Here is a 13,004-nt window from a genome sequence, read left to right as displayed (position 1 = left end):
TCTTGCTCTCACCACTTGTCCAAGACTTCTGCTTACTACAGATGCCAAGTTCTGCCCTGCATCTGTTTCAGATCCACCTCCCTCCTCCGTAATAAAGTACTGGAGGGCTGTTCATCACTGCACCAGTTGTGCTGGCCAGGCTGCTTCATCCACCGGGTAGTTACCCAGTGTGTTAAAGAAAGGAGATTACAGCAAACCAGTCTGAATTCTGTAACCTAAAAACAAAAGGCCACTTTTTCTCCTCTTCTTTCCATTTTATCCCAAGAAAAAAAAAATCATCAGGAAAAGAGTATAAAAAGATTAACATCTAACCTTCACGCACCAAAAGCAGAGTCAGCACCAAGAGCAATGGAAGGGAGCTGGTGCTGCAGAGGCTGCTGTGACAGCTCCTGCACCGACCTGACTTACTGGATTTTTTCCTCCACATTCACTGTCCCTCCTCTTCCACATTGTCACCGGCTTAACTGAATTGCCACTTGGTCCCAGGCAAGCCTCCCCACCAGACTCCTTTCTGTCAGTCAAAAAGAGGCCCGAGAAGCTTTGCATTTACATATGTATTCACAGGCACTTCCAAAGGCATGCTGAGGGAAATGGCCTTGCTGAATACCGATGCTATCTAAGAATGACTATTTAAGTCATTTTACAGCTTCACTACCTAAGAAGAGAGATCAGGCTTGTTTGCATCTTTCCAGGGATTATTAGTCTAGAAAGTGCAGATCATATCTGTGCCATCCTCAGAAACCAAGCCACACAGGTTGGCAGTAAAGAGGCAGCTCCAGTACTTCTCACATCTTCCACAGCTTGAGTTGGGCAACCCTGAAACAGAAGTCACTAAAAGCTAAGGAAGTATTTGATAACTAAAAGGGATTTGGTCTCAGAGCTGCAAAGCCCTGCTGTCCCAAAACAATAACAGCACGCTCTATCTGCCAAGTGCTCTCCGGGCCTCTGAGAAGGGCAACGCTTTATGAAAATAAAATCACACCAGGAGCAGAAGCTGGCTGAAGGTTTACAAACAAGATACTTCTGATTTACACAACTCTAGAAGAGAGAGAGGGGAAAAAATAATAATAGGATGCTTGCCGTATCCTGCAACATCTGGTGGCTGGATCACCCTCTAAACCAGCAAGCCCTGTCTAATGGGTGAGGTGGCAGAAACACCTCCAGCTGCGAGTGGAAACACGCAGCTGCGGCAACAGGACCGAGCATGGCAAATTCGTGGATAAACATACCACTTGAAATCCAGGCTGATTAGTGCCGTGTGCCCTCAGATCTCCTGGAGCATCAGGACTTCCCATAAATCACCAAAAACAAGGACCAGCACTCCCTGGTCCCACCCACCAGGACCACCAAAAGCTCTGGGAACTGAAGGTGGTGATCTGGCAAACACATCCAGCAGCCCCCTCCCCAGTGTCCTGCCCCTCTGTGGCCTCTTGTGCCCAGCGAGCCCCAAGTGGCACCAGTAGCAGCCAGCCTCCAAGGCTCCATCCTGGTGTTTGGAGGAGGGCTGTGTGTATACCAACCCAAAAATACCTCTCTGGGAAATCCTCTTGGAAAAGAGGATTAAGTACATTTAAAGGAGTCTTGTACACAACAATTAAACAGATTGATGCCTGGTTTGACTCCTGTTAAACCCTCCTGACCAAACTACTCCTTCTAGGAGTCCCCAGAAATCCATTTTAAAGACATTCCAATATTATTATTTTAATGCCTGACCACTATTCATCAGCAGGAGAAACTTTGCTTGCATACAAACTGTCAGAGGAGGTTTGGCATGATTTCACAGTGGAGCTTGTTTCTAACTTTAATGACTGGGCTGAACAAAATTGTGAATGCAGCGTCCCTTTGAGAGCAATCTCTTCTCTACAAACAAACCTGTTCCTGAAGAGGAGCAAGGGAACAAGGGCAAGCCAAGTTCCAGCTCTCCAAAACCGGTGGGCACACCATAGCCAGGCAGCCTGCCCAAGAGCCCATGAAGCTAACAGGTGATGCTCCACGCAGCAGATCTCGACTTTAATCAGCTTCTTCCAAAATCTCGTTTAGGTTTTTATCATTCTCATCAAAACAGCTGATAAACAAGCCACACGTAACCCAGAATATTTAAAGGGGAAGAGTCAGAGGAGGAAGGGATGGGAAAATCAGCGTTTAACTCTGAAAACACAGACAGCTTTTTTTTGAGGGGGAGCAAAAGCAAACAAAACACCAATCCTCCAGATAAAAACCCTCCAAGCCTCAGCCCCAGACAGCAGTAACACAACCCAGGGGCACCACACTGAGTGCAAGCACCGCAGAGCCCTGTGACCACCGCCACCACCCCACATACACATGGGTGCTCCTCCCCACACCACCACCCCCAGCTGCTCTGCCAGAGCACCCTGGGGCCACCAAGGATGGGTAGGGCTGGGGATGGCAAGGACCACGACATCCCTCACACCCTTGCCAAGGGGGCTAGGCACGCTGAGAGGAGGTGGGCACAGGGCGGGACCAGCAGCACCTGCAGCCAGCAGGGCTACGAGGAGGGGAACAAGCTCACCGTTGAGACCATTGGGGATGCTCCGGTGGTGGAGAGGCGCAGACAGGTCGTCCATAGACCTCCGCATGGCCCCGGCCTTGCTGTCACCGGCCTTGTGGTGGTGGAGGTGGTGGTGATGGTGGTCAGGGCTGCCCGCGCTGCCCGTGCTGGAGGTGCTGCTCCCGTCCCCCACGTCCCTGGTGGCCGAGCCGCCGTTGAGGTTGGTCAGGCTGGCCTGGCTGTCGATGGAGCTCCGCGAGCCGGCCCCGCTCCGCTCCTCGTCCAGCATGAGCACCATCTCCTTCAGCTCCACATTCTCCCGCAGGAGGGTCTCCTGCCTCGCCTCCAGGTCCTTCAGCTTCTGCTGGTACATGCCCACCTCCTTCCACATCACACTGGCCGTGTGCCTCCCGAAGCGCTGCCATTCCCTCGACAGCTTCTTGCCTTTCTGCCGGTCGTCGTCCAGGAAGCAGCAGAGCTCCCGCAGCTCCTGGTTGTCGTCCTGCAACTTCTGGTTGACCTCCTTCAGCCCGCGGATCTCGTGCAGGTGGAGCTGCAGCCGCCGGTTCACGTCCTTCATCAAGTTGCCGTGTTCCACCATTAAGTTCATCTTTTCATTCTCCACTTTCCTCAGTCTTTTCACCAGCTCCTCCTTGCTCCACCTCAGCATCTCCTCCTCCGAAATTTTGCTCAGGTCCTCTTTGGACCCTTCCAGGGGATTTTTTGCCATCATCTGTGCTCAGGCAGCGTCCGTTCCGACACGTAACAAACGGGGTTCGGGTAATTCGGATTATTTTTGTTCACCTGATTTCCTGGGACTACGATTCACTGCAGCATCCTGGGGAAGAAATATTATAGTTCCCCGCGGAGAGCCGGACAAGGAAGCACAGCAAAGCCAGACTGGAAGATCTTCTCCCCCGCAGATCCCATAATAAAAAAACAACCCAGATTGGAGGGGGAAAAAAAAAATGATGAAAAAAAAAAAAAAAAAGACGCCCCCCCCCCCAAGGGGGCTGCGGGGAACGGGCACCCCCGGGCTTAGCCTCCGCAGGGGATCGCCCAACTCACCCCGGGTGCACCGAGCCCGGCGGCCGGCCCCGTCCCCGGGGGGCTCCGTCCACTTGTTCGCCCCCTGCAGCCCCGCGGGGCTGAGCCCGGCGCGGTGGCGGCGGCTGCTGCCGGTGCGGCGGTGCCGAGGGAGCGCAGAGGGAGCCGGCGCCTTCCCGGAACGGCTCGGCCCTGGGCACGGAGGGGACGGGCGGCAGCGCCGGGGCTGGTCCCACCTCCTGCCGGCCGCGGCCCTGCCCCAGCCGAGCGGAGGAGGAGGAGGAGGAGGAGGAGGAGGAGGAGGAGGAGGAGGAGGCGAGCACCGCCCTCCCCCCGTGCCCCATTGGCTGCAGGGCCGGGCCGGGCCGTGCCGAGCCGGGCCCCGAGCGCCGCGCCCCGCCGCCGGCTCGGGTTACCGGGGCCGCGGGCAGGTACAAAGGGACGGCGCCGCCTCCCCTCCCCGTTCGCCTATTTTATTTTTTTTTTCACCCCCTTTTTATTTTTTTTATTTTTTATTTTTTTTTCCCGGGAAGTAGCAGGCCCGGGAAGGGTGGGGTTGGCCATGCAGGAAAACGAGCCCGCCCGGTCCCGGTCCCGGTCCCGGTCCCCTCTCCCGGCCCCCTCTCCCGGCCCGGCTTCGTGCCCGGGTCCCCACGCTGCAGGTTGAGCCTCGGCCTCCTCTCCGCACCCCGGGGCCGTCGTGAGCCCTCAGCCCCCGGGGGCAGCACCGGTTCCCCACTGAGATCTGCCCCGGTTCTGGTGGCCCGGGTGCAGGTGTGCTCGTGTCGCTTGGGACAGAACCAGGGAAAGGGTGCAGAAAGTTCACCGAGCGGATTCCCTAGGCGACGCATAGGCAGATTTCCTATATCCTCGCATCACATCCCCTTGACTTTTACTCTAATGCACTTTTCCTTGGAATACGCTGTGAGCTGCTTTTGGCCGGCATCGTGTTGTAGAAATGAAAGATGCACCAGGACAGGGCAGCGCTGCCAGCTGTTTCCCACATGAGAATCCTCAGAAAGCCCCAGGGAATCGGCAGCTTTGTGTTCCCAAGGAGCCTTGGTAAACGATTTGACTCCAGGGTTAATTCAGTGCAACCTCAAATTTGTGACCGCACCGAGAGCTGGTCCAAGCCACCCTCTAGCAATAAAGAAGCATCAAATCCAGTGCCGGAGCGTGGGACACAGAGCAGATGGCCTGTGTGTGGAGGGAGCATCACCGCGACTTCTGCCTTTTGGTGTTGCCTTCCTAAGCCGAAGTAAAGCTGCATTTCTCAGATGCTGTTTCTTCTGCATGAGTCTGTGCTGGTTGGTTTGTGAGCCCAGACATACCCTTGGCAAACTAGGACAGGTGCCAGTTCCCCGCTGAAGTACAACAGCACTTCCCTTCTTCTGGTGGAGTTCATCCCCTCCATGGACACTCCTTGCCCTTCTCCTCTCCCAGTGCAGCTTTATTAACAAAAAGGGAGCAGTAGCTTGGGACCAGTCACTTTGTGTGAGATGCCTGTGGTCAACCACTGGTAACACGCCTTACAGACGTGGAGATGTGAAGACAATCGTCCCCTAGTGCACACAAACCAAGGTAATTCCCTGAGGAGGAAGCAACCAAAATACCCTTGTGCGGGTGAGCGCTGAGGCCTGCCTGCTGCCTTTGGAGGAGTTTGCTCCCCACAGATTTGGGAGCTGGGTGAGGTGGCTGAAGAGCTGTCTTGCCTGCCTGGGAAATGAAGGAGAAAAGTGTGATTTCATGCTGTGAATTCACCGCTGTGGCAGGGTCAGCCCTTGGGATGCGGAAATCAGCAGGTGTCTGCGCACCACCTTGTGCCTTGGAGAGGTCACTTTTCCCCGGGTCCCTCAGGCCTGGAGCAGGTCTGCTCCTGCCTCCCTGTGACAGGTCCCAGATGTGGGGGTACCCACACAGGGGGGCCACCACCAACCAGCTGCAGAACCAGGCCGTGTCGTGACTCCTGCCTCCCACCGCCCCAGCCAGGCCGCTGGGAGGTGACACCCCTCGTAACGGGGCACGCTGCCGTGCCTCAGGACTGCACCGCGTCGAGAAGGCACCCAAGTGTTTTCCAAGCCAAGACTTATTTACGCAGCTTTAATCACATCCTTCCCTGCAGGAAGCGGAAAGTGCTTCTCCCGGACCCTCCCAGGCGGTGATCTGCCTCATGGATCCCGCAGGGGCTGGGGGGAAGGAGCAGGACGGGGGCTGCTCGGGGAAGCTTTTCCTCACAGCGGCCATCAAGGGCTGGAGAAGCCTCCGGTGGCGGTGCTCACCGTGAGTACAGGTGCAGCTGCACCATGGAGGTACCTGGCCCCTCACGTTTCTTGATATTTTTCCCGATAAAAGCTGTTTTTTCCACATGACACTTTTTGAGGTTTGAGCTCTGCCGATACCTCTGCGGAGAATGAGCCCAGCAGACAGGGGGGCTCCTCAGAGGAAGCGGGGAGATTATTAATATCCACAGAGGAAGTCACTGTGATGATTAAGACTTGCTTTCAGTGCTCGGTGGGTATGTCTGTGCTTTCGGAAAAAAAGGGCGTTGCGTTGCAGTAGAGGCAAATCCCTTCAGCTTGGAAAGGCAGGAGTGTTGGAGCCCAGGGGCAGAGCTCGGCAGCATCAGAGGGTGTCTGTGGCCCAGGTTATCCACGTGAATAGTGGAGGTGAGCATTGAGACGAGGGAGGTTTTTCAAGGGTTGTGATATCTCGGAGGGAAAGGACTAAGTCAGTGCGGTTTTATGATCAATAGCAAATGCTGAGTTGCAGGCAGATTTTTAATCAACACGAATAATACGTAACACTGGAGTATTTTTGATGGGCTTGTGCTTTTTATTTTTAGTTAACAAACCCAGTTTCCCAGCGTTGTTCAGAGTGAATTACCATTTCCCCATGCCAATTTAAGATGAAGTGCGGAAGTTGGTAAACAACACGCTACGGATTCCCTTCGGTACATTTGGCCGTGGGGCCTTCCGCAAGCTGCAAGTGAAAAGCAGGTTTAATATGCGTGTCACCTGAAGCTTTTCGTGCCCATGTAATACATCATCAAAGCCCATCCCTTGCATCGAGTCAAGTGGACACTTCCACCCTCTTCAGTCAGGGGCGAAATTTTAAAGCAAATTATACCATGATAAGAATTTCAGGGGAAAAAAAAATCTACCGGGTAAAATTACTCTTGATGGTAACTCCTGAACTCAGCAGGTGACACAAAGAAGGAATTTGTGCCCTGATGCTACACAGCTATACGTAGCCGCATTTAAGCCTTACCAAAGCATTCCCTCTACAGGGCTACACAAGAATTACAGAAAGGACTTCAAGCTCAGGTCTGTGCTGCTGCTTCACCCCCGGAGAGGGGTGGCTCTGCCAAAGCCCATTCCCCTGGTGTGGGAACCCCACATCTGACGGAGGAATGAATCCCAGGGACTCTCATGTGGCTTTGCTTTCCCAAGGCAGCGTAGGACGTCCACGCCGCCATGTGAGCTTCAAGGACTTGCTCCAGTTTACACAGGCTGAGGATCTGTCTCAAAAAACGTGTACTCCGTGAATCATTTACATGGGTTATAAATCCTCCGCTGCACTGGTATTTTCTCATAAATCAGTGCCAAGGACTAATCCTTGATTAATGTTTTGAAATATACCATCCAGATTGCGACAGTGGAAGTTCTGTTTTGTGCAACAAAGCTGTACAATAACAAAAACTTGCAACGCTTCTAATCTCTTCCATTAAGACAGATACCATGTTCCTAGCCTGATTAAGCAGTATTTTGAGCCAGGACATTCGTACAAGTAGCAGCTACATGACAGACAGTCATGCGTCATTCTCCCTTCTTTTCCCAGTGATTCACTGTATAACCCGGGCAGATCGGCTGAACCTTGCCATGAGAAGTCTGCATCCCTCTATGTGCCCATCTGGCTGAGCTGCGAGGAGAGAGCAGCCTCCAACAAGGTTCTGCATCACTCCCTGATTCTGGCTTCTGGCAATATAACTGGGCCGTCCAGTTCATTCACTCTGCTTATGAAAGCAGTGTGTATTGCTGAGGGTTTCACCTCCTGGCCACAGAACATTTCTGTTCTGTGCCCTGAAACGACTGTTATAAAATTAAAAAATGAACCAACTTGTTTCAAAGCCTTCAGGATATTTGGAAAAAAATTACGATTGTGACCAGCAACTCTTTGCCATGCCAGAAAAACAGGTCCTCTAACAGGCATAAACAGTAGCCTCTACACAGTATGTTTAAATCAAGTGAAAAAAGCCCATAAAAATCTCCTAAGCCACGGTGTTCACTAAAACTTCATTTTCAGTGAAGTTTCTAACTATTTCCTGCAATACAATAATTTTTTTTCACCTCACCCCTAATCTTTACGTTGATAAGGGATCAGAATCTAAATCCTAAGAAGCAGTAGGCATCTATGGTGCTCCTAGCTAAGCGTTGCAGGTGATTGACGTTTCCCAAATGCAGACATAATAGCTATAGCAAAACTTTCACTGCTAGTTAAGAATGTGATGAGGATCCAGTTTCACTGAGAAGTCAGAAGGCTACATACGATATCAGAGCTATTCTTTCAAATGTTAAGAAAAAAAAAAAAAAAAAAAAACAAACAACTCATCTGACAACATTTGAACCACCAGGATAGCCATGTGCCTGTGAGCTGAGGCAACGTGCTGACCAGCTGAGTCTCCTTCTCTGCTGTCACCTATCCAAAAAATCAGGAGCGCCACTGAGACCTTCAAACTGAGCGTGTATCAGGAACGAAAATTTGGCGAAGCTCTCCTTATCATCCTGAGTATGTAAGAAATCAGAAAATAGCAAGAATACAGATGCAGGTAGACTGGATCAGGCACTGGCCCTTGTATTGTTGCCGCCAGTGGCCAATACCAGATGCTTCTGAGAATACTGTGAAAAACCTGCCCATAGGGTGAGTTTCCTCCTCTTTGCCATCTGGTACTGCTTGGCTTCTTCCCAGAAGCATTAAGATTTACATCCCTTCCAAAAATATTTGCAGTCCTATCTAACATGGGAAGAAGGCCAGAGATAGCTTGATACACCTTTTCCTTTTGTAAATACTCCTTTGTAAACAGGTGAGCCAACAAATATGTGGGAGAAATGAAAGCTAAGGTTTTACCTCACTCCTCCATTACCAAGCCATCAGGGCACATCCTGGAGGCCAAAGTCTGCCCTGAGTTACATGCAGAGCTGACCAAAGGGGGATCTGGGGCAGAACTTGGTCCCCACAGCCTGGAGGTGCTTGCAGGAGGCTGTTTTGCGAGACAGAAGCACGACACTCGCAGTTTTCAGTGATGTCTTTCATGCACACTGACTGCACAGAACCCAGGAAGCTCTCGGGATTTAGACCTACATCATTTCAGTCACTGGTGATTTAAACACTGGCTTTGCTGAGAGTACATTCAAATTACAAGCTTTTTTTTTTTTTCTCTCCACCTTTGTTTGTATTTTTCCTACAACTCTAACAACCCTTTGCAGGTGTTTTGGATGAGGCAGAGTGTTGTTCCATGGATGGCAATGAATTCAGACTGGTTTCAACTCAATGATCTTTGTCTTCAGTGGTTTAAAATAAAAAAGAAACAGGAGAAAAATTTACACAAGAATGGAAAAATATCAGCACTGTTCCTAGAGAACACTGGAGACTGATCATCCTCAGAGCTTGGTGGGTTTCCCCCGTGATCTGGGGGACACAGCAACCTCCTGGGCTCTTCTGGAGTACCCCACTGCCACCCTGCTCCACCACCATCCAGCTTTTCCCTGGCACAGCTCTGCGCTGAGCCTGGCACTGGCAGCTACAAAGCAGACACCTCGCTATTCAAGCAAATGAGGCCGTCGGTATTAGCAGCATGAGGTCGATGAAACCTAAGCAGTTCTGCAGGAGAGAAAACAGACTATGCTACGCTATCCACTGTGTTCTTTACACCCTTATTTCTCATTTCCATTGTGAATCAAATGAACAAATGACCCCTTAGCTGTGCTGACGGACCAGGGAAATACAAATACCCAATTTTGTGCGATAAGCGAGGCCTGCTGGTACTGCACCCTTCACTCGGTGGTAAAGTGTATTTTCTGCTTGCAAGACAACAACTTTGCTGAGGACCTAATTTTGCCTTCTTTTATCGCTCACTGAAGCCACTGGGATTTTATAGTAGATGAGAAAGGAGAGTCATGCCCTAAAATGCTGACACTACTTCTATATATCATAGGGATATCTGAATAATTCATAGTGTCAAGCAGAGCAAGTTAAAGGAACAGTGTCATAAGTGACAACATCCAGCTTTAATACATCCCATACCAAAAAAATACCCTCCACAAATTTCTTTATTTGGCAAAAAATGAGATTGTTTTTTCCAAGTAAGATTTACAACAGTGTTGCATCACCCCACATTTTGTAACAAACACTGGGATTTCACTGTGATTGAGCATGTTACCCATTACGTTACCCTTGTGTGATACTTGAAATGAAATTGGGTCTAGATTAGACAATGGACAGCATATTCTTCCCCAGTGCTTATTCTAACACAGAAACGTTGCTGAAGTCACTGATTTGCTGTCACAGGTCTTCAGGGGTTACGTCTCGCTTTCCATTCCTGATAACTATCGACTTCCAAAACTTTTATTTCTGAAGCAAAGGTTAGAGATTAAGCTGTTTATGGAGCTGGTGCTGAAGCAAAGACTCCTTATTTCTGAGGACGGCTGAATCCAAGCCAGACCCATGTTTTTCCAAAGGCCCCTCACCTTTACAATGCACAAAATGACAGCTCTAGGATGCAAAGACCTCCAGGAAATTGTGCTTGAAATTCAGATAAGAACCATTCCAATCCACCTCTTCTTGTGCAAATAACAAATCCCCTATAATTTGCAGATTCCTGTACTACTGTAAGCTTTCTGTCCCTTGTTCAGGACCAATGACCCTCCTGGTGTCCAACACCTCGGGCCTCAGCAGGCTGGAGGTGCTGAGGGAAGGGAAGCCTTGCGAATGCCCACATCTTGCTCAGCGCGTGACGTGTGTCTGCAAACCCAAACCGAGCAGGAAGGACTAATTTTAAGCCTCCTAACTGGTGCTCCTCGCTGTCGATATGCCCAGTTGCTCGGGCAAATCAGTCTCCCCAGCCTGATCTGCGGTCGGCAGCCGCAGCAGGTCTTGGTGAGCAGGTGATTCTGCCTGGCTTTCTGTATTCTGCCCACGTCCACTGCCTGCTATAGGACAGGGATGCAGTTACAAACGGGGACGCTATTTGAATACAAATGGGAGGAAGAAAGCCACTCTCTCAGCACCGGAGCCAAGGGAAGCCCCAGGTGGCGGTGGGGTAATAGGATTGCGATTGCAAGGTTCAGCATGATGGCTGCTCCTGCCACTGCTGCTCTTCAGCATGGCACTGCATTTTATTAAATTTCCTGCGCGCTTGTCACTCGCATGATGCCGTTTGGCACAGCCTTCCCCGCTCTCGGCAGCTCACAACAATGCCAGTTTGGTTTGCATTTTTCCTCGAGCCAGCAGGTTGCTGCGCCTTTGTATTCGCCGCTCTTTTTCAGCTGGGCGGTTGTTTATCGAGGCAGGCTGGAGCGTTGGGCTTTGAACCGTGCTCTCGTGCAGGCTCACATCATTGCTCGGGTAATTTCTCCTTGCTGCAGAAGTAAAATTTGGAAAGTGAGGAATGACTTGCCTTAGGGCTCTAATCATTTTTAATGGCATGGAGATAATCTGCCAGAGTCAGGAACAATGACAGAGCAGCAAAGATCCCCGTGTCCATGTTCTTACTTTCAGTCTCTTCCCATCATTTCCAGATCAGACCAACTTGAGGCTTAGGAGGATTCAAATTTGGGGTCCAATTTGAGTTCCATTTTGCAGATGCTGCTTTAAACCATGCTGTAAGTTAATTTTGAATGCAGGCAGAATTGATCGGTCATGCCTGCAAATTCAAACTTACTTGACATATTCCCTGCTTTGCCTTCGTTAGAAGTGGAAAATTTCCAAGAACTGACAACTCTGGAAACTGAAGTTCCAGGTGAACAGAGCATAGTACAGCACAAATCAAAGCAAATTTATTACATCCATGTGCTCCCTGTGGTTCAACCCCACATCCTTTAGGTCTGCCCTGTTACCAGGACCACCACCTGCATCACCTCTGAGGAGCAGCCCTACAGGTGACTCTGACCACCCCATTTAGTGCTTCCAGCTGGCTGCTGTGGACTTCTGCTCTCCTCCTCTCACTGATGTAACTGGCCTGCTGCTAAACTGAGCTAGCCGTAAACCAGTGGCTCAAGAGGAGAAAATGCTGTGGTGGTGGTGGTAAATGGTGCAGATCTGCTTTAGAGCTAACTCCACTGCAGGGTAGCAGAAAAGCATCCCCTGCAGCAGCCCTGGGGGTGGGGAGCAGGCAGCAGGGATCAGCGTCCCTCTCCTGCTCCACCTGGGCACGGCAGGGACCCTTTGAGCTCTTGGTGTGTGCTTATCCCCACAGCCTGTCTGCAGACGGCCGCTCCAGGAACCACATCTTTGCAGTGTCTGACGCCACAGGAGATGCAGATCCCTCTCCTACCCCTCAGTATCTGAGCACACTGACGTCTTGCCCAGTTTGCTGTACAGAAGGGCTGCTGCTGCTGCCCTTGCACAGATAAGGGAGAGCAAAGAGTTCCTAGGCACGGCCCCACTGTCCTTGGGAGGACGAGGGGAGGAAGCCTGCCTGAATTCACTGTTATCTGCATGGGCAACTGGAGCCTGCTCTGCCCTGGGGACCACAGAAGCAACAGCTGTGCAGATTTAAATAATAATTAATAATAATTATTAATTATAATAATACAATAAGCTCTCAGAGATATGTTCTGTTACACCTTGCCACCAACATCACCGGCGGCTCTTAGAGGAGATTCAAGCTCAGGTTTAACACCTGAGAGAGGGTCTCCGCTTACTGCCGGGGCGAGGTGGGCTGCCACCCCTTCCCCCTTCCCACACAACCGTGCCTTTGTTCTCCCAATTTACCTGACCCGATGGGCTGGAAAGGCCACAGGTCTGGGAGGAGACCCTGCCTTGGGTGAGCTGGGGCCTGCAGAGGGCCAGGCACAGCACCAGCCCTACCCGCGCCTCCCCACTGCTGGGTCGGGCAGGGCTCAGCACCACCAGAAAGACAGGGAAGGCAGAGGGGAAACCACGTGGGATATTTTGATGTGTTATTTCTTCAAGTAATGATTTATTGCTGTTTCTACCCCAGGAGCAGGCTGTTCCAGAGCTTGTAAATATGGCCTGGCTGCTGAGCGCTAGCTGGATCAGACTCACAATAAACTGAAGCCAAACCCGTAGTGCATTTGGCTGCTGGTGCTTCATTCTTCACATGTATCTTCTCGGAGGCAGATTACTTTGCAGTCCTTATGCTAATCAGATACATTAGCCAGGTAAGCCTGGCTTTTAATTTCACCAGGTGAGCTGATTTCTCTCTGGGGGT

General features: G+C 51.0%; 1 protein-coding gene and 1 long non-coding RNA gene across 4 annotated transcripts in view; both read right to left on the bottom strand.

Annotated features, from left to right (window-relative positions):
- CCDC85C (coiled-coil domain containing 85C) overlaps positions 1-3,832 on the bottom strand; it is a 104,425-nt gene extending 100,593 nt beyond the window's left edge. Inside the window, exons 1-2 of one of the 3 annotated variants that reach the window (XM_072038310.1) lie at positions 3,578-3,832; positions 2,531-3,418 (exon numbers count right to left, since the gene is read on the bottom strand). In XM_072038310.1, coding sequence (XP_071894411.1) covers positions 2,531-3,242 — 712 coding nt within the window. In that variant the 5' untranslated portion in view covers positions 3,243-3,418; positions 3,578-3,832. Of the gene's footprint in view, positions 1-2,530 lie in introns of all 3 variants that reach the window. The other 2 variants (XM_072038309.1, XM_072038311.1) reach the window with 2 other exon arrangements.
- A 7,067-nt stretch (positions 3,833-10,899) lies between these two features.
- Positions 10,900-11,647, bottom strand: LOC110352937 (uncharacterized). The gene is made up of 2 exons (XR_002402760.3): positions 11,324-11,647; positions 10,900-11,190 (listed from the first exon to the last, which is right to left on the bottom strand). It is a non-coding gene; the product is annotated as an uncharacterized lncRNA (long non-coding RNA).
- Between the last annotated feature and the right edge of the window lie 1,357 nt (positions 11,648-13,004).

Source organism: Anas platyrhynchos, chromosome 5 (assembly GCF_047663525.1).
Source record: "Anas platyrhynchos isolate ZD024472 breed Pekin duck chromosome 5, IASCAAS_PekinDuck_T2T, whole genome shotgun sequence".
Lineage (NCBI taxonomy): Eukaryota > Metazoa > Chordata > Aves > Anseriformes > Anatidae > Anas > Anas platyrhynchos.
The sequence above is the reverse complement of the archived record's forward strand: the minus strand, read 5'-3'. Positions and strand labels throughout refer to the sequence as shown.